The sequence below is a fragment of the Coregonus clupeaformis genome, unplaced genomic scaffold (assembly GCF_020615455.1).
Source record: "Coregonus clupeaformis isolate EN_2021a unplaced genomic scaffold, ASM2061545v1 scaf1821, whole genome shotgun sequence".
Taxonomy (NCBI): Eukaryota; Metazoa; Chordata; class Actinopteri; order Salmoniformes; family Salmonidae; genus Coregonus; species Coregonus clupeaformis.
In genome coordinates this window covers 17,399-42,442 of record NW_025535275.1, presented here as the reverse complement: position 1 = coordinate 42,442, position 25,044 = coordinate 17,399, and the positions used below count along the sequence as shown (strand labels likewise).

The following is a 25,044-nucleotide window of genomic DNA, read 5'->3' as shown; positions in this document are numbered from 1 at the left end:
TATGATGAAAATTACAGGCCTCTCTCATCTTTTTAAGTGGGAGAACTTGCACAATTGGTGGCTGACTAAATACTTTTTTCCCCACTGTGTGTGTATATATATATATATATATATATATATATATTACTTAAACGAAACACAGTAGGCTAATTGAAGGTTCAGCCCTCATCCACATATATTAGCGTAATGCATTGTTTGGAAGTTGCTGCAATAGAACCAAGAAATGTCTGTGATTTCTGTATTGTCCAAATCTTGTAGATAGACAATCAGCATTACATTGACAGAAAGCACTTTGGAGTCTGCAGCAATCTATCATTAGAGCATATTAGTATAATAGTAAATTACCATTGAAATGTAATATACCAATGCATATGTACATTCTCTGATTGCTCTTCCAGTTTTATGATACATATTAAACATGCATTGTGTGACAGGCTGGACATACACATGCAAATCTTAGAAAAAAGCATTATACAATGTGTATTTACCATGTGATGATAAATCATTATAATAGGGCTATAATGTTTAAGATATGGAAATGTTTCCCTACATAGCGCTTAAATGAAAATATGCATCAGTATGTATTTTGCTTCAGATTTTCATGATCTGTTTCTCGTGATGTTATCAATTTATTAAGCATTATCTACAAGTATGATGTATGTGTTATCTTGCATGCAGTGTCTGTTGTGTAGACAATAAAATGCAAGGGATCTGTAAACAAATTAAGCATTTGTGTACCATTTTGAACAATTTATATACGTAATTATAAACTGGGTGGTTCGAGCCCTGAATGCCAATTGGTTGACAGCCGTGGTATATCAGACCGTATACCACGGGTATGACAAAACATGTATTTTTACTGCTCTAATTACGTTGGTAACCAGTTTATAATCGCAATAAGGCACCTCGGGAGTTTGTGGTATATGACCAATATACCACGGCTAAGGGCTGTGTCCAGGCACTCCGCATTGCGTTGTGCTTAAGAACAGCCCTTAGCCATGGTATATTGGCCATATACCACACCCCCTCGGGCCTTATTGCTTAAATATAGTTGAAGGGTCTGACTGTTCTGAGACATGTATTGACTAAAGATTAATAAAGGCAACCCTGAACTATATCTCATCACAGCTCTTCAATAGCTCTTTATTCAGACAAGTGCTGATGGTGCAATCTGTTGACTGATGTGAGTGAATGCCCATGGATAAATGCTTTTGTTTCAATACTCATGACAATCTGAAGTGGACAAACATAACATCACCGAAAGAATGCAGGGCAGGCGAAGACCTTTTACTTCACACCATCACACTCTAGCGGCCAGTAACGTCATATACAATTTGATTCGCCTTCTGCTTTCACGTTGAGGAAGAGGGGTCATAGAGAACCATCTTTGGATGAGTGCTGCATGGGTAAAACATGGCTGCTGTGCATTCATCAGAGATACGCCAGGTCGACCCTAACGATGAGCTGGGGGACCCGGGGGGTGTAGCACAAAAATGTGAATCATCTGAGTATAAATCGACAGACCCCGATAACACTTTTGCTGATGAAGAAGACAGTATTCCTGAGGATTCCAATGAAAATAGAGAATCTAGTATTGTTACCGATGGGCTTGCTAGCCAGACTGAAGCTAGCATTGCGCTTCGAGCTAATTATAAATCAAATATAGGTAATGAGGTGGTCGATTTAACATCTTCTGAAGAAAAGGCCCACAACACCGATGTTTCCTACAACAAGCAGCGGCATTTCGATTGGTCTGAGACGGAGGACGAGGAAGACGGCACGGATGCAAAAGAGAATGGAAACGACGGTAAGTTTATGTTCGCTAACTAGCGTTGACTGTTTCTTTCTTCGAATAGCCTTATCAATATTAACTATGTAAGCTCACCGTCTATCTAGTTTGGAAAACAGTCGTGTGCAAAAACAGACTGAAATGTACGGGATATCCCTGGAAACATGCAGGATACAGCATTGACTGTAAATGTGCTCATGCTCACTAATTGCCAAGATGCTAGCTAGTTGTCTCATGGGCTGAATGAGCTAGCTAGCTTTGTTATTGGCCAACTGTTTATCCAATAGGATATTGATCATATAGGATATTGATCATACTATCCGTTCCCTTTGATGTCATAAAGGCCTTTATTCATAATATTTTTGTGGAGATTGATTTTTTTTATAGTAGGCCTGTTTTCGTATTTAGTCTAACGTTTGTATTCATGCTTACTCATGAACTCATGACAATGTGTTGTATTTATTTTGTATTTACAGTGCGTAATGATGATATGGGGATAACTCCTGAGGTGCAGCAGGATAAGATTACTGACGATATCTCAGATGCAGAGGATGTGGAAAAAGAAAAATCACATTCTGACGAGGATATGGATGTATCAAAAGACACGGGTGAAGAAGATGGTAAAGGAGGAGAGGAGGAGGAGGAAGAAGAAGAAGAAGAAGAAGAGGAAGTAGGAGGAGGAGGAGAAGAGGAGCGAACAGTGAAACGGAGGAGATGTAGTCTGGAGTGCAAAGATTGTGGGAAGAGGTTCACCCGTCGGGAGACATTCAACCTGCATCGTCACTTCCATGCTCACCAGGATGAACTGGCCTCACTCACCTGTAAGGAGTGCGGCCTTACCTTCCAGCACCGCAGCAGCCTCATCAAGCACCGCAGTGAGCACCAACAGAAGGTTGAACAGCCTGTGGAGCGGAAGAGGAGAAGGAGCCCACAGGGAGTCCACAAGGAGGAGAGGCCAGATCTCCAGTGTGACCACTGTGAAGAGACTTTCCCATCACTGAGCAAACTGAGGCTCCACACCTGCAACTGTGCCCCAGAAAAGGCTTACCGCTGCCCCCTGTGCCGCAAAGAGTTCCGCATGAAGGTCTCCATCACCAGCCACATGCAGACCCACTCCCTGAGCTCCCGCCCTTTCCGCTGCCAGGAGTGCCACAGGAGCTTCTCTGACTGCTTTACCCTGCGTGACCACCAGGGCTCCCATGCCTCCCTCAAGCCCTACGCGTGCCCTGAATGTGGCATGGTGTTCAGGCACCGCTCTGTCATGGAGGACCACCGTCGTAAGCACACAGAGGACACGCAAGGCCCCCACCAGTGCAACATCTGTGGGAAGCACTTCAAGTATTCCAGCCTCCTGCAACAGCACCAATACCTTCACACAGGCCAGAAACCCTTCCGCTGCCCAGACTGTGGCAAAACGTTTGCCTTAGCCCAGAACATGAAGGCGCACTGCCGCCAGCATAGACGGCACCCTCACGCCTGCCCTATTTGCCCCCTCACTTTCCCCGACCAGGGCAGTCTGCAGGCTCACGTGTCAAGCCACGAGACAGTCGCGGGACTAGATAAGGAGAACACAAACCACGGGGTGGAGCAAAAACGTATATTCAACTGTCCCCTCTGTCCTCAGAACTTTCCTTCACCAGCTGACCTGAGGGCTCACATGCTGATCCATGAAGGAGAGCATGAGAGGATGGAGAACGGGGCGTGTAAAGACTGGGAAACAAACAGTTACACCTGTCCCCACTGTCCTGCCACCTACTCTGACCAGTCTAATATGATGGCCCACCTGACAACTCACGCATCTGCCCGGGTCAGTGTAGAGAGGCAGGGTAATGGACTTGAAGTAGGGAGATCTGCTCCACTTAACACTGCCAACATCCCAGGGAGGTGGCATAGGGAGGAGATGAGTAGTAAGCCTTTAAAGTGTCCAGACTGTGGCAAGTCGTTTCGTCACCGCTCAGTGTTAACACTGCACATGCGTATTCATTCCAAGGACAAGCCTTACCAGTGCAAGGTGTGCAATAAGTCCTTCAGATTCAACAGCTACCTGCAGCAGCACATGATAATTCACACCGGGGAGAAGCCATACAAGTGCCCAGACTGCAGCAAGGACTTTGCTTTCCTGCAGAACATGAGAACCCATCAGAGGCTGCACACACAGAAACCGTTCCGCTGCACAAAGTGCCGTAAGGGCTACAGCGACGAGAATCAGCTTCAGCGCCATTTGCTGTCACACAACGGCGAAAAGCCCCACAAGTGCCACCTCTGCGAAAAGAGCTTTGGGCTGGCCTACCTGCTGCGGGACCATCTGAACACCCACACAGGTGAGAGGCCCCATCGCTGTCAGGAGTGCCACAAGACATTCCCCTGGCTCGGCAGCCTGCTGGTGCATCAGAAAATCCACGCTCGAAAGCGCCAGGGGTCGAGTCAGCCTTACTCTTTTCCAATGGCCATGAGGATAAGAGGCAGGGGTAGCAGGGGCCGGAGCGGAGGCAGGCTGGCATCAGGCTGGCCCAGGTGGGGTGGAATGGGGCAATCAGGTATGGACACCCCCCAACAAACACCTCCATATCAAGTCCCAATGTCAAGGAGTCCTGAGTGGCAGAGGAGGCCGGCCCAGCCACAGCCTCCCATGTTTTCATCCCAGATGGATATGCAGCAGCCAGGGGAGAGGTCTGCGAGAAGGCCTCCACCAGTCCACCAACAGTGGCGGGTGGAAGGTGGAGAACTGAGGCCTGTCCCACTGCCTAACCAGTCTCAACCGTCTCAGGATCCTGAAAGACAACCAGCACCTGTCCAACAGCAGCCATCTCCACCAAGACAGCCACAGCAGGTACCACAGTCTCCACTGATACAACAACAATTACAGCTACAGCTACAGCCACATCTACAGCCGCAGCTGCTCCAACAGCAGGTTCAACATCATCTACAGTCTCCGCTGATCCAACAGCAATTACAGTGGCAGCAACAAGGTGGACAGCTCCAGCCCCAGCCAGTACCACAGCAGCAGTGGCCGCCTGACAGACAGTTGGTCCAGCTCCAGCAAAAGCTGCCCTGGTTACCAGATGCTCTGCCCCGGCCCGCCCCACCACAGCATCCCCAGCAGTGGCAGTCAGAGGGCCTGCCTCGGCCACCCCCACAACAACAGCCTGGCCTTAGTGCATCTCAGAGCCTAGAACCCCCTCCTCCAGGAGAAAGTGGAGGGACCATGCCCTTGGATAACAAAACACCCCCAGTGGCCAGGCCACAGAACCCCAGCCCATTAGCTGTGAGTGAGCAGGAGCAACACCGGCAACAGCCGAAGCCCATGAGCTGGGGTAACACACCCACTACACCACCAGCCCCCACACCGAGCTCTGTTCAGCTTGACTTCCCTGGGTCCCCCATTTACATGGATGGGGCTGCTTTGTGGGGTGGGCTGAGGACCTCTCCAGCAGTGCCAACATCCCAGAGCTCATCAAACAAGCTGGGCCAAGAGCTTAAGCTGCCAAGATGGTCGAGCGTCTCAGTGCCAATGCAGAAAGCTGTTAATGAATCATCCACACCTCCTAGAAAAGAGGACACTAGAGTTTGGGACTTTAATGCACCTCTGGTAATGTCCCCAACTGTTAGTTCATCAGAGAAAGCTGGGCGTGAGCAGAATAAACAGTGGTCTCCAGCTCTACTCAGTACATCCTCCTCAGCTCAGATGGGCCACAGCGCTGTCATGTCAATTTCAAGCCCTCCATCTCATGGGTTGGGAGGTAGTCCTTGGGATTTCAAAGCATCCCCCTCACACAAATCAGGCCTTAGCCAGGAGTTAGAGCAGCAGCAGCAAATATCCTCCAGCTGGACCAATGTACCCACATCCACCCAGAATGTTCCCATCTCCATTCAATATGACCCGCAACGTTTCACTCACGGGGTGGGACCCACTGTGTGGGGTTTCCAAACCACTCCAGCTGGCCCTCAGCAGCAGCCAATGGTAACAGGCACTCAAATCATCGTAAATCAGACCTCTCCTTTCTTCTCTCCTCTCCCTCCGCTCCCTCCTCTTAGTTTGCCTGGCCCACACCCTCTTCACTCTGTAGCGGTCGGCTCTCTACCAAGGCCTCCACACCCAAACATTTTCTTCACGCCACAGGCGGTCATGAGTGAGAGGCCACACATGCCACAGACCCTGTCACTACCTCAGCTAGCCCCACGGCCTGTTCCTCACAAACTGGGCCGTTTGCCTTATGCCCCAGACCGCCTTCTCCAGTGCATGATCTGTGGGTGCTCTCTACCCCGGGAGTTGGACTTGCAAATGCACTACATGCAGCATGCACAAGGAGAGATTTGACACTGGCAAAGAGAGTGTGTACCACTCTGTTTTTCCAAATGTTTTTAATGTACATGTATTGTATAACTAGCAATTTAGCTGTGTTTTGTGTCTGTTTTTGACATTGTCTATGTTGTTGATCTCACACTATAAGAAAGGGTCAGATACTCTTAAAAAGTGTGTATTTTGTTAACTTGATCAAGCACGTTGTCAGTTTTCCGTGTTCACAGCTTTGCCTTGAACTGCAATGAACTTAGAAATATGACTGTGTAATGGATTTCTTGGGCAGTACTATTATATTTACTGTGTTTTAAACATACCATGGACAGTGGCCCCGTTCACGAAAATGGTTAGCTCCTACAGACAGTGATTCACGTGGCCGTGGCTTGCTATATAAAGTAGGCATACAGGCATTCGGTTACTATTCGATTGAACGTTAGAATGGGCAAAACAGGCGGGCCACAAACAGGCAAATAACGGCGCAGTACAACAGTGGTGTGCAGAACGGTATCTTGGAAAGCACAACACGTCGGTCCTGGTCACGGATGGGCTATTGCAGCAGACAACCACACCGGGTTCCACTCCGATCAGCTAAAAACAAGAAGAAGCAGTTCCAGTGGGCACGCGATCACCAACACTGGACAATTGAGGAGTGGAAAAACATTGTCTGGTCCAAAGAATCCCGGTTCCTGCTGCGTCATGCTGATGGCAGAGTCCGGATTTGGCGTAAGCAGCATGAGTCCATGGCCCCATCCTGCCTGTTGTCAACGGTATAGGCTGCTGGCGGTGGTGTAATGGTGTGGGGAATGTTTTTCTGGCACGTGTTAGGTCCCTTGATAACAATTGAGCAACGTTTCCATGCCCCAAAGAATTCAGGCTGTTCTGGAGGCAAAGGGGGTCCGACCCGTTACTAGATGGGTGTACCTTAATAAACTGGCCACTGAGTGGATATGTCAACATATGGATCTTTGTTCGTTTTTTTTTTCTCTGAACACTCCTGTCTTTGTTACACAATTTTCAAATTCAAGTTTATTCCTCAAACAAGTGGATTTCACCTGTGTTGCACTGTATATTTGTGCCTTTGTTTCAAAACACTCTGCATGTTCTTTCTCTCAATGTTGTTGTGGGTGTTATTCAAATTGTCAGGTCTCCGAATAATTAGTCATTTGGATGAGTAATTTCTTATTCTGTCTACTTTTGGGTGAAAATGTATCTTTTGGTGCTAAATTCATGAAATTAGAGTTATTGGGAGGAGCACACATTTTATCCAAACAGTGTGGCATGGGTTAATATACAAATTAATGTATTGCATTAAAATGAATAACTAATTAACTTTACCTGTTGGGTTTGTGATATTGTATCAGCAACATCAGGACAATGTTGCCAGAAGATATGCTTGTTTCCACTGAGCTGCACTGGGGTCGGAACGCAATCATGGTTACATTAAGACACTGTGGAGCTGATGCGTGATATGGGTCGGAAAACGTACCTCAATGCAGGGATGGGATATTCCACTGTCTTAATGTAACCATGATTGTGTTCAGACCCCAGTGCAGTGTAAACAAACGTAATGGTAGGGTCGGTATCTTCTGGCAAAACATAATGTAACATATTTGACGTTTTACTACATCTGTCCAGTAGCTGTAGTTTTAAATATGTAAATACCTGGTAATAAAAATCCTTGGGAAAAATGTTATATTGTCTACTATGTTGTATTCAATAAAACACAATGACATAATAGTCCTGCAATAATGAAAACAGTCTACCAAATTGATTGTTTTCAACACAAAAAGCTTTGCATAATGTCCATTACATTGCATCTAGAGAACTAATTGTTGGGTCTAATGGTGCTTTCAATAGGAGGTAAAATCATGACGGCAGTGATCTTCAGGTCGGAGCTCTAGAAAGATGCCCGAGTTCCCGACTTGTAATTCCGAGTTGGATGACCGTTCAAAACGATTTTTCCCAGTCGTAACTCGTTTTTTTGCGAGTTCCCATTTGTGTTATGGAACACTCGGAAGTCGGATATATCCCACTTCCGAGTTCCCAGTTGTTTTGAACGCGGCATGATTCGCTGACGTTCTCGCGCCATCTCTGTAGCAAGGAAGTTGTCGTTTGTCGTAATTTCCTACGACGGAACCACTGCAACAACAGTGTGCGGAGGAGAAGAGCAAGAGGCGCTCCGAACAGCATTCTAGGCATCCTATATCATTGTTTACCCCGCGAAAGGAGTTTTATTTTTGCATGCATTAGATGAGGCCCCCCTCTGAGAAATATCAGGGGAATTTAAGTAATAGAAGCGGTAAACACAAAGAACTTAGATCCAAGTTGCAGTGGCCTAGTAACAGCAAACCAAGCACCACGCTGAGTGTTAGCTATGGAGGATGCCTCCGCTGTAACGGTCAAAGACGAGGGAGGAGATGAAGAGGAGTCGGAAGATGTCAGTGAACATTCAACCAAGAAGACCGAAAACAGCGCCAACAAGTCTGCCAAAGATGACAGTACCGATAGTAAGTGACCCCATCCTTCCACAATCATCTAAACACAACTAGCTAATTAGCTAACGTTAACTAATGCTACAACATGCTCATATCCATGTTTGCTAGTTAGCTAATTAGCGTTAACTAACTATTCTAACATGATCATATCCTAGCTAAATGGCTAACTAGCTAAGGTTGCCGTTATTGTTAGGTAGCCATTGACCAGAAATCAATTTGTCCCATTTTATCTTGTGCACATTTTTAGCTAACTAGTTGGCAAAGTAGCTAACTAGTGGTGACTAGTAAGTGTGCGTGGTATAGTCGGTAACGTTGCTTGGGTTGCTAGTTAGCAAGGGGTAAATAGTCGTTCATCATCCGAATGACATCAGTACCGTTTTAGTTAAATGTCTACTCTTTGATCTTACGGTTTCTTCAATGTTACGTGAAATCCAGTAGGCTGTCATATATTGTGATAAATAATACTGGGGTGTATTTATTACGCCTATTCTGTTGCAAAACATTCCTTAAACGGAAGTGAACGAAACGGGGAGCGACCTACCTCAATTTGTCCAGTAGAAACTCTTGTTTTATTTGCTAAATGAAACGTTTTGCAACTGTTTGGCTAATGATTACGACCCTGGACTAGCGTGATCACCTCCCCAATGTTTTGGAACTTGTAAACGTGACGTACTTCCCCGTAGGCCAGAGCCGTCTAATTGTCCCCCACGATTAAATCGGAGCAAGTGTGGGTAGCTGCAGACCAATATGGCGACCGGAGTGTGGGTGTGTCGGAAGGAGTGGGTCTATGGAAAGTGAATCAGCTAATTGGGCAGATATTGTATGTTGCAAGTCAAGACCGTTTTGCGTTGCTGATTGGGCTGCATGACGAGTCGATAAGCCGGCGTCCAGTGCACCAGTGTTGTATGGACATGCCTGTCGATCTGATACCTGACCGTGATACACAGGAAGCGTCCTACTGGGTATCACGGTCCTGTCGCAGGCGGTAGCTAACGTGCCCCCCCATTGATAACCATCTAGATGTAACCTTGATACATGCACATACAGTATACTCAATGGGGAGGGCATGAATGGCAACAACACCAGGACACAGTGCCCTTCGCTCCCGTTTGATAAGCACTACTGTCTTTCAGGGGCGTGGGAAGTAGCTACCTAGTATCAGGGAGACAGTCACAGTAAGCACACGCATACAACCCATGAAGAAACAGTACACCCACCATCAGTACTTTTAATGAGAAATAGACAATGGACAGTTTTAGAACTGAAACTGTACAATTATTTGTGTAAAACAGTGAAATGAGACTCATACTAATCATCTGTCTTCAAAACAGAAGTACTCTCACGGTATGGTAGCTTAATCAATTTACAGTAGTTGCGTGGTAAGAAACGGAAGGGGAAAAAACACAGCTCAGTCAAAACCGTCTAGCCTATAGCAGAGCGCTTTCGACACACCCACTACTTTCCTTTCGGCATGCCCATACTCGGTCGCCATATTGAGCTGCCTCTACCCACCTCTCAATTGTAGGGGGGGACTATGGATCTGTCTCACACGCGATATCTCAGACACCACTGGCACGATTTTGTCATAACTTCGGTGAATGATCCGTCTTGCCATAGAGATCTGGCATTTACACAATTACAATGATTGGCCCAAGGGGGGCGCTGTAGTAATCAACTGAAATTCAAAACTTTGAACAAGCATATGTCCTGTCCTGTTTGAGCTTGAATTGTCACTAATTGGCCCAAGTGCTGCATCATTCGTGGGGGATAACATGTTTACTGTTTTAGAGTAATACAGCTTAAAGGGCTCTGTCATAGGCTATTTATCATACAAGCAAAACATTTGCCCAGGAGCTGAATAGGTGAATCTTTGATCATTTTATTCAATATCTTCTGGTGAGATTCTCCTATTTGAGACATGATGAAATGTTTGATAGAGAACTTCATGGGGTCTCTATAGAGTAGACCTACATTTGGCTCCATAACCTGTCATTCACCTCAAGGGGAAATCATATGATCCCAATTATTTCTCTGTCCACTGGTCAGTAGTGTATAGGATAACTTGACTGATCTGAAAAGCGTGATGAATATTTAGGTTAAATCAAACTTTCCCAATACAGAAGTTAGGTTGAAATCCTTTAAATTAGGCTGCTTCACACGTTCATGTTTTAAAACAATTACATTTCAACAGAATATTATCCACAATGAGTTGACTCTCCATCGTTAGGTTGATATGCCCTTTAGCAAAGATTATTATTGTCAAGCAAAATGTATCTCTGTCAAAATATACATCCATCCAAACAAAAGTTGTATCTATTGCTACATTTTTATCTTGACGATAATATGTATCATTGTAATAAAATATGCTTAAGTCTTGTTTCTTTTTGACAGTCATGGAATTTTGGATGATGGTCACCGTTTTATAATCGTTAGAATTTTTTAAAGACAAACATTTTCTCATCTCCGCTCCTGAGCTGTGCTGCTGCAGGGAGGGGGGTGTTGCCTAGGCAACCAAATACTTGTTTTCTACAAAGCCTTGCTTGTTCAGCAAAGAGCAGCAAAGTTTCATTAAGTTGTAAGGCGTCTGTTACCGTGGAAACGGACTCAACAGCATAAATGCCCAGCCGTCCCGTCTTCAGTCAGCTGTTCATTCCACAAAAAAAGAAAACGGTTATGACGGTTATTTTAATTTTCATGACTGTCTTCATCCATAATCATTGGTTACACGATTATACGGTAATTGTGCAAGCCCTAATTGTACTTGGAGGCACATAGTCATTATCTGATATAATAAATATTCATTTGTGTTATTGTTTAGTTTTCTTTTCTCTTTTCTTTGGCAACAGGAGTCGCCCTGACCTCCCATTTTCCCCTTTCTATTTGTAGGGGATGGGCTTTTCCGCTGTCTGGATTGTGGAGAAGCCTTTGAGGAGGAGGCGGCCTACCAGGAGCATCAACATGAGCACACCCATGATGGCCCCATAGTCTGCCTGGACTCTGACTCCCAATTGGATGGCTTGCTTGTTTCAGAGAGTGGGGGCCAACGAACACTATGTTGCGCTCTTTGTGGGCGCAAATTTGCAGACTCAAGGGGTTTTTACTCACACCAGGTCAAACACCGTAATGAAGCCCTCAAGCAGTCAACTCCTGTTTTGCAATCAACTCCTGTTTTGCAATCAACTCCTGTGTTTCAGTCAGTTGCTGGGCCCCAGTCAACTCCTGATCAGAGCTCAGGGGTGGCTAAGCAGTATGTCTATGAATGTGAAGACTGTGGTAAATCCTATACTTCGATGGGCTCTTTCATCAGTCATACACGCTCACACAAGCAAGCTTCCAAATCAGTTTTCCATGAGCTGGCACACCTGAAAAAGAAGTCATTTGAGTGTCAAACTTGTGGTCGCTGTTACTCCCGTGCATCAGCTCTTGACGCTCACCGCCGTTGTCATGAGGTCAAACTAATCCCGAAGTCCCGCAAAAGGGGTGCAGAGAAGCGACCTCCCGCAGAGGAGCCTGCCATTGCAACAGAGGACAGCAACAAAGCTTCTGAACAGATACATGGGGCACAGGAAAATCTGTTTGGGTGTTCATGTGGCAAAACATTTCGCGCCCAGTCTGGCCTGAAAACACATCAACGATTTAGCCACAATGACAAATGTTCTCCTGAAAAGCTTAAGAGAAAACCCAAAAAATTTGACTGCAGTGAGTGTGAGAAGACCTTCAGTTCTTACGCCGGCATGCTCTGCCATCAACGCTATCATATGAAACGAGGTGGTAGTGGTGGCAAAAGGTTTCCATGTGAGGAGTGTGGCAAGGTCTTCACAACGCTCACATTCTACTACAAGCACCAGCGTTTGGCTCATACTGAAGAGACTCCAGCAAAGTCTTTCCTTCATCAGGTTTGCCAGCTCCAGAAGAAAGCGTTTGAGTGTCAGGAGTGTGGGCTCCGGTTTTCCAGGGCCTCGGCTCTCCAGTCCCATCAGCTTTGCCACCACTATGTTTTTGGAGGGACTGAGAAAGAATCCCAGACACAAACATCCCCACTACCTCAACATAAGCTATTACTGGATAACAAGACAGGGACTGAAATATTTGCTTTAGGGGCCATTGTCTACCCACAGGACACCCCTCAGACCCCTGTGACGGAGAGAGACCCATCTTTCTATGAAACTGATGGGGATGCAGAGGCTGATGGAACTGATGATGTCAATGTAGAGGTGATCAGTGTAAGTACCTCAGATGGCTCTGTAAGGGATGAAGAAGAATCACTACAAGAACTCAACCCTGATCTTGAATTACTGTGTGAATCAGACCAGGATGGAAAAGAGGAGGTGGATGCTGTGTTGTGTCAGACTGAGTACTTCTCTAGTACACTTAAGTCTAAACCAGAGATTGATCTGAAAATTGTACAAATTGACTTTCTGCCATTTGAAGGCGAAGGAGCTCAAACGGAGAAGGTTCAGGAACAAGACCCACCTAAAAGATTTAACTGTCCTGAGTGTTACCGCTGGTTCACCAGTGCTGCATCTTTGCGCTCTCACAAACTGTGGCACAGAGTAGATGGCAAAAAACTATGGAGTCCTGAAAATGATATTTTCAAGTGCAATGTTTGTGGATTTGACACTACACATCGGAAAACGTACCACAATCACATGCGAAAACACGATGGCCGAAAACCCCACAAGAGTATATTGTACCAGCTTGCCGGACTACAGAAGAATAGCTTCAAATGTGAGGTGTGTGGACAGTGTTTCTCACGCATGTCTGTCCTACACTCTCATCAGCAACAGCATCCAAAAAGCAAAGCTCATCCATGCCCAGATTGTGAGAAGACTTACTCTAATGCCAGTGGTTTGTACAACCACCGCAAAAGCTGCCGCGCTCAAACCCCCACCCAAAATGAAGTACCAGACACTAAAAGTGAAGTGTTTAATCCAAAGAAGACTTTATTAGGCCCAAAGGTTTATTATTGCGAGCGATGTGGAAAGGGCTTCTGGTCTTTGGGTGCTTACGCTCACCACAAGCAGAATCAAGCTCAGTGTGCACATTTGAAGGAGAAGAATGAGCCAACCGTGTCTTCACATTCTGCCAATGGCCCTCCACATGTTCGTGGTAAAGTTGCCTGCCCTGTATGCGGAAAGAAATTTCGTCACCAAGGCATTATGAAATCTCATATGAGGAAACACGAGAATGGGAATCATAGATGTGAACTTTGTAGCAAGTCTTTTCGGATGTTCTCAAGCCTCCTCAGGCACCAGGTTGTACATAATGCTCGAATCCTCCCGCCTCCTATCAAGTCTTTTCAACATCAGGTAGAACAAGTGAAGAAGAATGCATACAGCTGCCCTGATTGTGGAAAACTGTTTTCACGAGCCAAGGCACTTAAATTCCACATGAAGAGCCATGGTTATGAGACTGACTACTCTGCCTCATCGCCTAAATCTGCTCTTGAGCTAGAGGGGCTGAGGTGTTCAACATGCCTTGCCCATTTCATCAACATATCCTCATTGCACACTCACCAAAAACAGTGTGACAAGATAAAGACTGTCAGTAAAAGCCACAAGGAGGATATTGCCCAACATGACACAGTTCCTAAGGCGAAGAAATTCAAATGTCCCTCCTGCCCTTCTCTTTTCAACAATTTACTGTCATTGCAGTATCATCGAAAAGAATGTGGCAAGTCGAGGGCAATTGGAGGCTTGGATGTAAAAGTGAAAGGAGGTTTAGAGAAGGAGACACAGTGCGTTGTCCAAGACCTTTTGAAAACAGCTCAGTCAAACAACTCCGGCACTGAGAAAATGACTCAATCTGTTGCTGAGAAGGAATGTGGTGAACAAAAGGAGACCAATGAGTCCCAAACCTTGAAGAAAGCTGCCACAATCAACGCAACTGATTTGAAATACAAATGTAAAGAGTGTGAGAGAAGCTTTGCCGTTGTAGGAGCACTGAATTTCCATAAAAGGATTCATGTTCTGGGTCACAAGTCTAAAGTAAAACCAAAGCTGAAATTGCAAGTGGCCGCAAGCCCTGAGGACCCTAAGCAACCCAAAAAGGTAGAGCAAACAACTAAAGGCCAATTCTGTTGTTCAGAATGCGGAAGACGTTTTATCTCCAATGCAGCCCTTGGCACTCACAGACGATGGCACACAGATAAGAAGTTTGCTGGGTCACTGATAAAAGATGACAAGACAAATTCTGTTGGACACAAGTCAGTGGATGAGGGTCCTTTTCAGTGCAACAAGTGTGGAAAGGGATTCTTCTACCTGTGTGTTCTCCGCCGACACCAGTTGTATTATCCGCCATGTCAGACCAAAGCCGAACCAGAGCCTGCAGCTGACACCAGCATGGAAGGCAACCGCAAACCCTCACACGCTGAATTTGCATGTCCAGAATGTAACAAAACTTTCGTAAAGGGCTCACTTTTATCAGCTCACTATGAAAGTGAGCATAACAAACCCATTGAGTCTGCAGATCTTCAGGTGGACCAGTCCATGACCATGTCCATTGAAGAGGTCCCGGAGCAGCCTGCCACGTCACACAACAAGTCTGACGCCTTTCCATTAAAGAAGCCAAAGCTTAAATTAAATCTTCACCAGTGTCCTCATTGTGATATGAGCTTCTTGAAGGTTCGAGGCTTGCGTGCCCACAAATGGCAGGCCCACTCCCAGAGCAAGAAGGTTAAGAGCAAGGGCACTTTGGCTGAGAGCAGGGACTCTGTTGCCATAAACAACTTGGATACCAAGGGAAATGAACTGGTTAATGAGAGTAAGGACTTGGTTACAGAAAACAAAGGCACGGTTGTCAAAACCGAACACTTTGTTACAAAGAGTAAGAATGCTGTTGGCAGAAGAAGGAAGAAGGGTCGACCGGGTTTCAAATCCATCCCTTGCGTTGACTGTGGGAAGAGATACAGTTCTTCTGGGGCACTCTATAATCACAAGAAGATCTGTGGAGTGCTCAAGCAGGAAGTTAAACCAGGAATGGCAGAAGTAGTTGCAGAGGAACCCTCATCACCAACCCGCCTCTATGAGCAGACAATCAAATGCCTCTTCAAGTGTGACAAGTGTGGCAAAGCTTTCCCAACTGAAGAGCAACTAGGAGCCCACAAGGACTTGGCAAAGAGCCGACCTCACTCTTGCGCCCTGTGCTGCCGTGGATATTGGACTGAGACTCAGCTGCAACAGCACCTGGCCTGGCACGACGAGGTCCGCCGGCGACTCCCAACAGAGCTTCGTTACAGACTCAGTGCTTCTGTAAGCACAGGGCCCGCTAAGCTCAATGTCCCTCTGCCTGATTTGAAGGCGAAGTCATCCCTCAAGCCACCACCTACACCCCCCTCCCGGCCACAGAATAGCCACAAGTGCCAGCACTGTGGAAAAGCGTTCCTATCTCCAGGTGCTCTGCATAAACACGAGGCTCAACACGACAGCGATGGCTCCTACCGTTGCTCCCTTTGTCCCCGGACCTTCAGTGAGATTCGGGACCTCATTGACCATCACCAGGAATGTATGGGTGATGACAAAGTGCATAGAGATCCCTACACTGCTGTCTCCTCAAGAGATACTGATGGCCTTACTTGCATTGAATGTGGAATGTGTTTCAGTCGAGAGTTGGAGTTGCACCAGCACTACATTGAACATGCTCGTGGAGCATATTAGATTAACAATGGAACTACTACAAGTCAGGAGATATTAGAAGTCGAATTTGACTTTTTCATGCACTTATGCACCTCTTTCTACTTCAGTTCAATTTTCTCCAGGTTATTTTTCAAAGACTAAGTGTCCAAGAGACTTGGTAAATTTGACTATTCTAATTATATTATAGAATGGTGTTAACAGCATTGCAAATATATCCACTAAGTGCTTATTTTAGCTCTTGACACTTATTCTATCTTTCTCAGGCTCTATTTCACACTGGACCTGTACAGAAATGTAAAAATGTCTAAAGAAAAACGCCTTTTATCAGTTCCCCTTTTAAAATGTGTCCTCTTGGTGTAGAAAAAGAGAAAGTTTGCTAACTGCGGTTACATTTAGAAAATGGTGCTATGTTTCTCTATGCCGAGAAATGATTACATCCTGTAAAGTACAGCAATTTGTCTGTCAAGGGAAGCACTAATTAAAGTTTGTTTTGCTTGACTTAGTATGCAGGGGGAGAAGACATGAGTCACCCACTTTCAGTAACATGCACTTGACTTTCTTTTGAAAAATTAATCAAGTTCTGGCTTTAACCTGTCTATATAAGATGGATGTTTATAGTATTACTAGTACCTATTTTTGTCTGTTTTCATTTGCGAAATATTACCACACTAACATTGTATCATTCATGATTAGAAAAATTGAATATTTTCCTGGATTTCACTACCAAAGTTCCCCAAATACTAACAGTTGATTTGTTACTTTTCTCTTACTTTCCTGTGTTGTGAAAACATTTATCTATCGTAATGAGTTTGATTTAACCAACTGGTTTAGCATTTGTTCATGGAGTTATGTTATTTTCCTTGGTTTAAATGAAACCTTAAAGTTTTTAGACTATTGCTAATCTTTTGAAGTCGTTACCTTTATCAATTTCAATGTAACCTTTTCCTTGTACCTTTAAACTACTACTGGTGTCTTATTAACTAATGCAGACATGAAGAGTTTGAGTAAATGTTTAAAACTGTAGTTAAGTTTCCTGTGTGGTTCATTGTGTTGACTAAGTTACTGGTGTTAATGGGCCTTTTAAGCTTGACACTGAGTTTTTTTGGGTACCCTTCCCCAGTCCTGTCTCTGAGCTCTACGGACAATTCCTTCAACCTCATGCCTTGGTTTTTGCTTTAACATGCACTGTCAACAGTGGGACCTTTTTATATAGACAGGTGTGTGCAGTGTACTCCTGAGTGGCGCAGTGGTCTAAGGCACTGCATCGCAGTGCTAACTGTGCCACTAGAGATCCTGGTTCGAATCCAGGCTCTGTCGCAGCCGGCCGCGACCGGGAGACTCATGGGCGGCGCACAATTGGCCCAGCGTCGTCCAGGGTAGGGGAGGGAATGACCGGCAGGGATGTAGCTCAGTTGATAGAGCATGGCGTTTGCAACGCCAGGGTTGTGGGTTCGATTCCCACGGGGGGCCAGTATAAAAAAATATGTATTCACTAACTGTAAGTCGCTCTGGATAAGAGCGTCTGCTAAATGACTAAAATGTGTAAAATGTAAATGTAAATGTGTGCCTTTTCCAAATCATGTCCAATCAATTGAATTTACCAGCTCAGTTGGTAGAGCATGGCGCTTGCAACGCCAGGGTTGTGGGTTCGTTTCCCACGGGGGGCCAGTATGAAAAATGTATGCACTCACTCACTGTAAGTCGCTCTGGATAAGAGCGTCTGCTAAATGACTAAAATGTAAATAAGGTATTTCTGTTTCTTATTTCTTATAAATGTGCTAACATTTCTAAACCTGTTTTTCGCTTTGTCATTATGGGGTATTGTGTGTGTGTATATATTTTTTTTAGTCAATTTTAGAATAAGGCTGTAACATAACAAGGTGTGGAAAAAGTGAAGGGGTCTGAATACTTTCCCAATGCACTAACTTTTTGGGCGACCTGACCAAATTCACATAGAAATATGTGTTATAGAGCCGTCATTTTCATTGAAAGCAATTCTAAGAAGCGGTAGATACATTTTATGTGCGTTATTTCTATGCTTCCCGTTCTTAAATTTTAGTTTTTGTCTTTTACTTTAAAGGTTTTGTACACCAGCTGAAAATACAATATTTTTGGTTATGGGAAATATATTTCACAGCAGTTTAGATGGTACAATAATTCTCTACACTATACTTTGCTTGTTTTGTCACAAACTAAAAATAGGTTAACTATTTTAGCAACCAGGAAATGGCGGCGTGATTTCTGCGTAGTTAATCTTTTTAATTGTTACACTTTCAAATGATAAAACCTATACAGTTCCAGTCTAAAAACTGAACCATGAAAAACATCCTCAGACCATTATTCCTCCTCCACCAAACTTTACAGTTGGCACTATGCATTGGGGCACGTAGCATTCTCCTGGCATCCACCAAACCCCAATTCATCTGTCGGACTGCCAGATGGTGAAGCGTGATTCATCACTCCAGAGAATGCGTTTCCACTGCTCAAGAGTCCAATGGCGGCGAGCTTTACACCACTCCAGCCGACACTTGGCATTGTGTATGGTGATCTTAGGCTTGTGTGCGGCTGCTCGGCCATGGAAACCCATTTCATGAAGCTCTGACAAACAGTTATTGTGCTGACGTTGCTTTCAGAGGCAGTTTGGAACTCGGTTGTGAGTTTTGCAACCAGGACATTTTACGCACTTAAGCACTCGGCGGTCCCGTTCTGTGATTTTGTGTGGCCTACCACTTCGCGGCTGAGCCGTTGTTCCTCTTAGATGTTTCCACTTCACAATAACAGCACTTAGTTGACCAGGGCAGAAATTTGACGAACTGACTTGTTGGAAAGGTGGCATCCTATGACGGTGCCACGTTGAAAGTCACTGAGCTCTTCAGTAAGGCCATTCTACTGACAATGTTTGTCTATGGAGATTGCATGGCTGTGTGCTCAATGTTATACACCAGTCAGCAACGGGTGTGGCTGAAATAGACAAATCCACTAATTTGAAAAGGGTCCACATACTTTTGTATATGTAGTGTATCATTTCAAATCCAAAGTGCTGGAGTGTAGCTTTTGTAGCTCACTGTATATGTTGGGGGTGTAAGTGGTGTGTGTTTGTATAATGTGATCAGTCTTGCAGTGTATTCTAATAAAGTATGTATTCAATCATGTTAATGATTAATGAGCCTAAATATGGAACGTTTTGAGCATACTGATCCTAGCAGTGGAGAGAACTACATACCTGTAAGTTTGAGTTTTCTGGTGCACTTAAAGCTGCAATATGTCACTTTTTGGGAGACCTGACCAAAATCACATAGAAATGTGAGTTATAGATCTTTCATCCCCATTGAAAGCAAGTCTAAGAAGCGGTAGATTGTTCTGTGTGCTATTTCTATGCTTCCCGTTCTTAAGCTTCGTTTTTGCGTCTTTTACTTTGTTTTGTATACCAGCTTCAAACAACTATTTTTGGTTATTTAAAAGCTATTTCACAGTGGTTTAGATGTTACAATGATTATCTACACTATACATTGCTTATTTTGCCACAAACTATTAGAATTTTAGCAACCAGGAAATGGCAGAGCGATTTCTGCATATTGCACCTTTAAAACACAATATGGTTGTGCCTGTGCTAAAATGTGTCAATTGGTGAAAACATCTTGCTTGTGAAAAATATGCACCTTCATCCTAAATCCCACGGTGATGCTGCTGATAGTTTGGCAATTCAATCTGAGATAAACTATCTTTACAAAAGAATTGAAACAAGTTCAAATAAATTGTTGAAAGTTTTTAACAAAATTACAGGCATGTCATGGTACTATATTGTCCTAATTTATGCTCCCTTTCTCTCCTCCACAGTGAAACTAGCCAGCATGAGGTGTCAGGACTGTGGACAGCAGTTCACTCGCTGGGAGGCCTTCAAGACTCACCTTCGTAAGCATGTCCTGGAGGAGGCGATGGCGGAGGAGGAGGAAAGAAGGCAGAGCATCAAGAGAGCCCTGGAGACTAACAGGAGCAACAGCAATGTGGAGTCAGCAGCACCTGAGAAAAAGCAGAAAAAGAATGACGACGGTGATTATGAAGAGAACAGTGACGTAGACGTGGAAGGTGATGAAGAAGATGAAGAGTTCTTCGACAGTTCCTGGCAGGTCAGACCATCAGAGATCGTCACGGTTCGTCCCCGCGTCGCCATGCTGTCTGAGGAGGAGAAGCCAGTCTTCAGCAGCTCCCACAGGGTCTATGCATGCTCCATCTGTGGGAAGGTCTACTCCTACCTCGAGTCGTTTAGAAATCACCAGAAGACTCACGAAAAAGAAGAAAAAAAACAACCCACGGAGAACAAGTGCCCGGACTGTGGGAAGGTCTTTGCTCGCCCATCCCTTCTGGTGACTCACTTGAAAGTGCACAGGCCTCCCGTGCCGATGGAACCCTCCACTCTGAAGTGCGATCAGTGTGTAAAAAACTTCAATTCCCTGCAGACGTATTTGATCCACATGGACCTGCACAAGCAGAAGCCCTTCTGGTGCCTGGCCTGTGCCAAAGGCTTTAGGGATGAGCTCTCTCTGGACAAACACCTGCAGGGCCACAACCTGAGGCGTCACAAGTGTGACATCTGTGAAAAATCTTTCCGCGTGCCCGCTGAGCTCCGCTACCACTACAATACTCACACCGGCGCCAAGCCCTACAAATGCACGCTCTGCAAGAAGAACTTCTCCCAGCTGGGCAACCTCATCACGCATCGGAAGAAGCACGTAGGGGTCTACGTCGGGGCCAGTAAGACCCCATTGGGACCCAGGAACCACCAGTTTGCTGGGAGGAGAAGGGTGACTGAGATGAAGAGGCTGGTGTTCACAGGGATGGGTAGCACAGAGGAGGCGGAGGTGATAGATACGCTTCAAGAGGAAGAGGAGGAGGAGGAAGAAGAGGAGGAGGATATTGAGGTGGCAGACGAGAAAGTGGGTGAGGAGGAATCTGGATCAGAAGAGTCGGGGTCTGAGTCTAGTTCTGAAGATTCTGGCGCTGAGGAGGAGTCGTCGTCGGGTTCAGAGTCGGGATCGTCTAAATCAGATTCATCAGACTCCTCTGGATCTGATTCCTCTGACGACTCTGATTCCTCTGGTTCGGGAGTGGAGGAGGAGGAGCAAGAGGGGAAAGAAGAGACTGCACTGGAAGCACTTGTGGCGGAGCAACAGAAAATACATAAGGAATGGGAGTGTTTTGAATGTGGTGAAGGGTTTGATCAAGAGTCTTCGTTGCACCTGCACTATATGAAACACGCCAGTGGGGAGCTGCCGGTACAATGACGGCCCAGTACATGGTGAGATTAGCGGTGAAATTATTGTTGAGTTGGGCACTGTTCAATGTGTTTCTACTACTTCAGAATTGAGTCACTGCTGAGCCCTTGAATTGAAGAACACTGAAGACAATTCCTAATAATTCCTCTTCCCATTGTTGATCACCAGTATTACTTATTTTTGTCCTTTTTTCTGCCCTGTCTGGGTTTTTTTCCCGGCCTCAAGTTTAAATGTTTTGAAGTGTGGGTTGAATGGGTGACTTTAGTTGTATGAGTTGAAGGCCGTGAGGAAGTTAGCTTTTTTCTTGCTACTTTGTCTTTACATTTTAGATTGTTTCTCACTAATCCAAATGTTTTTGTGCCTTTTGTCTTCGATACAACCATATCACTCACTCTTCTATCAGTCTGATAACCTATTCAGCTATATGTTTTTTGAAAAAGCTTCACATAGGAATTTTTTTGGTCTGGATGAAATTCCTGTTTTTGTTATCATAAAAATGTAACTTGTGTGATTAATAAATTAAATGCATTTTGAGGCCTCTCTTTGTATGTTCTTTACAACACAATTGCCTTCTCACTATGGTCTTAAATCAAACATTTCATTCAGATTGTAATGACTGTTTGTCATAAGTATTTCAGCCATTTTAGACTCCAACCCTGAATTTGTGTGTGCTTGGCACGTTTTCTGCTCTGTGGGTTGCAAAGGGTGACATCTACTGGCCTATGTGCATTTCTCCAGTCACTGGTTTTTTATTTATTTTACCAGGCAAGTCAGTTAAGAACAAAGTCTTATTTACAATGACAGCCTACACCGGCCAAACCCGGACCAATTGTGCGCCGCCCTATGGGACTACCAATCACGGCCGGTTGTGATACAGCCTGGAATCGAACCAGGGGGTCTGTAGTGACGCCTCAAGCACTGAGATGCAGTGCCTTAGACCGCTGCGCCACTTGGGAGCATGACTCTTGTCCATTGGTTTTGAGGAACCTGTCTGATAAGTAATGTTTGATTGCTGGTTGATGTATGGCTGAACAGATACTAAGTTTTAATATTTTTTTATATGAATATTGCTATAGTAATCAAACATACATTTATCACAATGTATGTTGTCATGCTTTATAAGCTCACCAAATCATAGCTGACTAAACTCAACTCCATGGTGAAGGAAGTTTCTGATGAACTCCACCAACGGAGTTGAGCAGAGACCAGGCTTTGTGGAATTTGGCTCCATCTACATCAGTGGTTACCAACCTTTTCTGAGTCCAAAAGCAAGCAGAGATCTACCACTCAGATATTTTTTTTAAACATGTCTTAAAAAACATAAGCCTATGCAACAAGAACCTATTAAAAACAGTTCTGTAGCAATGAGGTTTGTGCTGTAGGCTATAGGCCCAATACATTATCATTGCATATTGGCTATGCTTGAATTGGCCTGCCAATGTTATTCTCAGACCATTTTGAAATTATATTTCAAAAATGTAGGTATATGATCACACTGGTAATACACTGCTCAAAAAAATAAAGGGAACACTACAATAACACATCCTAGATATGAATGAATGAAATAATCTTATTAAATACTTTTTTCTTTACATAGTTGAATGTGCTGACAACAAAATCACACAACAATTATCAATGGAAATCAAATTTATCAACCCATGGAGGTCTGGATTTGGAGTCACCCTCAAAATTAAAGTGGAAAACCACACTACAGGCTGATCCAACTTTGATGTAATGTCCTTAAAACAAGGCTCAGTAGTGTGTGTGACCTCCACGTGCCTGTATGACCTCCCTACAACGCCTGGGCATGCTCCTGATGAGGTGGCGGATGGTCTCCTGAGGGATCTCCTCCCAGACCTGGACTAAAGCATCCGCCAACTCCTGGACAGTCTGTGGTGCAACGTGGCGTTGGTGGATGGAGCGAGACATGATGTCCCAGATGTGCTCAATTGGATTCAGGTCTGGGGAACGGGCGGTCCATAGCATCAATGCCTTCCTCTTGCAGGAACTGCTGACACACTCCAGCCACATGAGGTCTAGCATTGTCTTGCATTAGGAGGAACCCAGGGCCAACCGCACCAGCATATGGTCTCACAAGGGGTGTGAGGATCTCATCTCGGTACCTAATGGCAGTCAGGCTACCTCTGGCGAGCACATGGAGGGCTGTGCGGCCCCCCAAAGAAATGCCACCCCACACCATGACTGACCCACCGCCAAATCGGTCATGCTGGAGGATGTTGCAGGCAGCAGAACGTTCTCCACGGCGTCTCCAGACTCTGTCACGTCTGTCACGTGCTCAGTGTGAACCTGATTTCATCTGTGAAGAGCACAGGGCGCCAGTGGCGAATTTGCCAATCTTGGTGTTCTCTGGCAAATGCCAAACGTCCTGCACGGTGTTGGGCTGTAAGCACAACCCCCACCTGTGGACGTCGGGCCCTCATACCACCCTCATGGAGTCTGTTTCTGACCGTTTGAGCAGATACATGCACATTTGTGGCCTGCTGGAGGTCATTTTGCAGGGCTCTGGCAGTGCTCCTCCTGCTCCTCCTTGCACAAAGGCGGAGGTAGCAGTCCTGCTGCTGGGTTGTTGCCCTCCTACGGCCTCCTCCACGTCTCCTGATGTACTGGCCTGTCTCCTGGTAGCGCCTCCATGCTCTGGACACTACGCTGACAGACACAGCAAACCTTCTTCCCACAGCTCGCATTGATGTGCCATCCTGGATGAGCTGCACTACCTGAGCCACTTGTGTGGGTTGTTGACTCCGTCTCATGCTACCACTAGAGTTAATGCACCGCCAGCATTCAAAAGTGACCAAAACATCAGCCAGGAAGCATAGGAACTGAGAAGTGGTCTGTGGTCACCACCTGCAAAACCAGACCTTTATTGGGGGTGTCTTGCTAATTGCCTATAATTTCCACCTGTTGTCTATTCCATTTGCACAACAGCATGTGAAATGTATTGTCAATCAGTGTTGCTTCCTAAGTGGACAGTTTGATTTCACAGAAGTGTGATTGACTTGGAGTTACATTGTGTTGTTTAAGTGTTCCCTTAATTTTTTTGAGCAGTGTATATAATGTGTTGTAATTCTTGTGAGGCACAACTGAGAGAGCATAATTATTTTTTAAATTTTACTGGGCAGATAGCCTGCATCTGATGGTCAGTCTGAGGGGCGGGAGAGAACAGCGGTGAGTGCCTCACCGTACTCACCGTCCCTCCCTCTGCTGAGAAAAGGGGACACAGGCTTCCTGCTGATGACGAAACTCAAATCGCACTGCATAATTTCTGCCTCATGCACCAATTCATGTTGTATATATTTCTCGATATTAAAATCCGCTAATAATAACAATGCAAGCTTATCGAAACACTGCTATACTCATTCATAGCTGCTGCAATGCTGGTTGTAGCGTGAGTGGAAGTAGGGAGAATGCGCATTTTATGGCTTATCAAAGTGTTGACAGTGCACAACTTAAACAAACTTTTTAAAACAGCAGCTCTTTGCTGTATTCATTGAGTCTCTCTAGTCATGGTTTTAAACGTTTTGAAATCTCACCG

At 45.2% G+C, this 25,044-nt stretch overlaps 2 protein-coding genes across 3 annotated transcripts; both read left to right on the top strand.

The window, feature by feature from the left end:
• Positions 1 to 1,295: 1,295 nt before the first annotated feature.
• LOC121586138 (zinc finger protein 628-like) lies at positions 1,296 to 6,701 on the top strand. The gene is made up of 2 exons (XM_041902634.2): positions 1,296 to 1,807; positions 2,266 to 6,701. The coding sequence occupies exons 1-2, from the start codon at positions 1,414 to 1,416 to the stop codon at positions 6,105 to 6,107; spliced, it is 4,236 nt and encodes a 1,411-aa protein (XP_041758568.1). The 5' UTR covers positions 1,296 to 1,413; the 3' UTR covers positions 6,108 to 6,701.
• Positions 6,702 to 8,195: 1,494 nt separating this feature from the next.
• Positions 8,196 to 22,025, top strand: LOC121586139 (zinc finger protein 668-like). Of its 2 annotated transcripts, none has more exons than XM_041902636.2 (2): positions 8,196 to 8,596; positions 20,056 to 22,025. In XM_041902636.2, the coding sequence occupies exons 1-2, from the start codon at positions 8,464 to 8,466 to the stop codon at positions 21,498 to 21,500; spliced, it is 1,578 nt and encodes a 525-aa protein (XP_041758570.2). In that variant the 5' UTR covers positions 8,196 to 8,463; the 3' UTR covers positions 21,501 to 22,025. The 2 variants fall into 2 exon arrangements, with proteins under 2 accessions (XP_041758570.2, XP_041758569.1); XM_041902635.2 differs by lacking the exon at positions 20,056 to 22,025 and adding an exon at positions 11,471 to 17,241 and having other exon boundaries at positions 8,200 to 8,596.
• Positions 22,026 to 25,044: the final 3,019 nt, after the last annotated feature.

What these genes read in the sequence shown, in the direction of transcription:
- LOC121586138 (XM_041902634.2), top strand. Translation starts at nt 1,414, where the DNA reads ATGGCTGCTGTGCATTCATCAGAGATACGCCAGGTCGACCCTAACGAT. An exon ending in AAAAGAGAATGGAAACGACG is followed by an intron (nt 1,808 to 2,265) that starts GTAAGTTTATGT and finishes TTGTATTTACAG; the next exon opens with TGCGTAATGATGATATGGGG.
- LOC121586139 (XM_041902635.2), top strand. Translation starts at nt 8,464, where the DNA reads ATGGAGGATGCCTCCGCTGTAACGGTCAAAGACGAGGGAGGAGATGAA. An exon ending in CAAAGATGACAGTACCGATA is followed by an intron (nt 8,597 to 11,470) that starts GTAAGTGACCCC and finishes TTCTATTTGTAG; the next exon opens with GGGATGGGCTTTTCCGCTGT.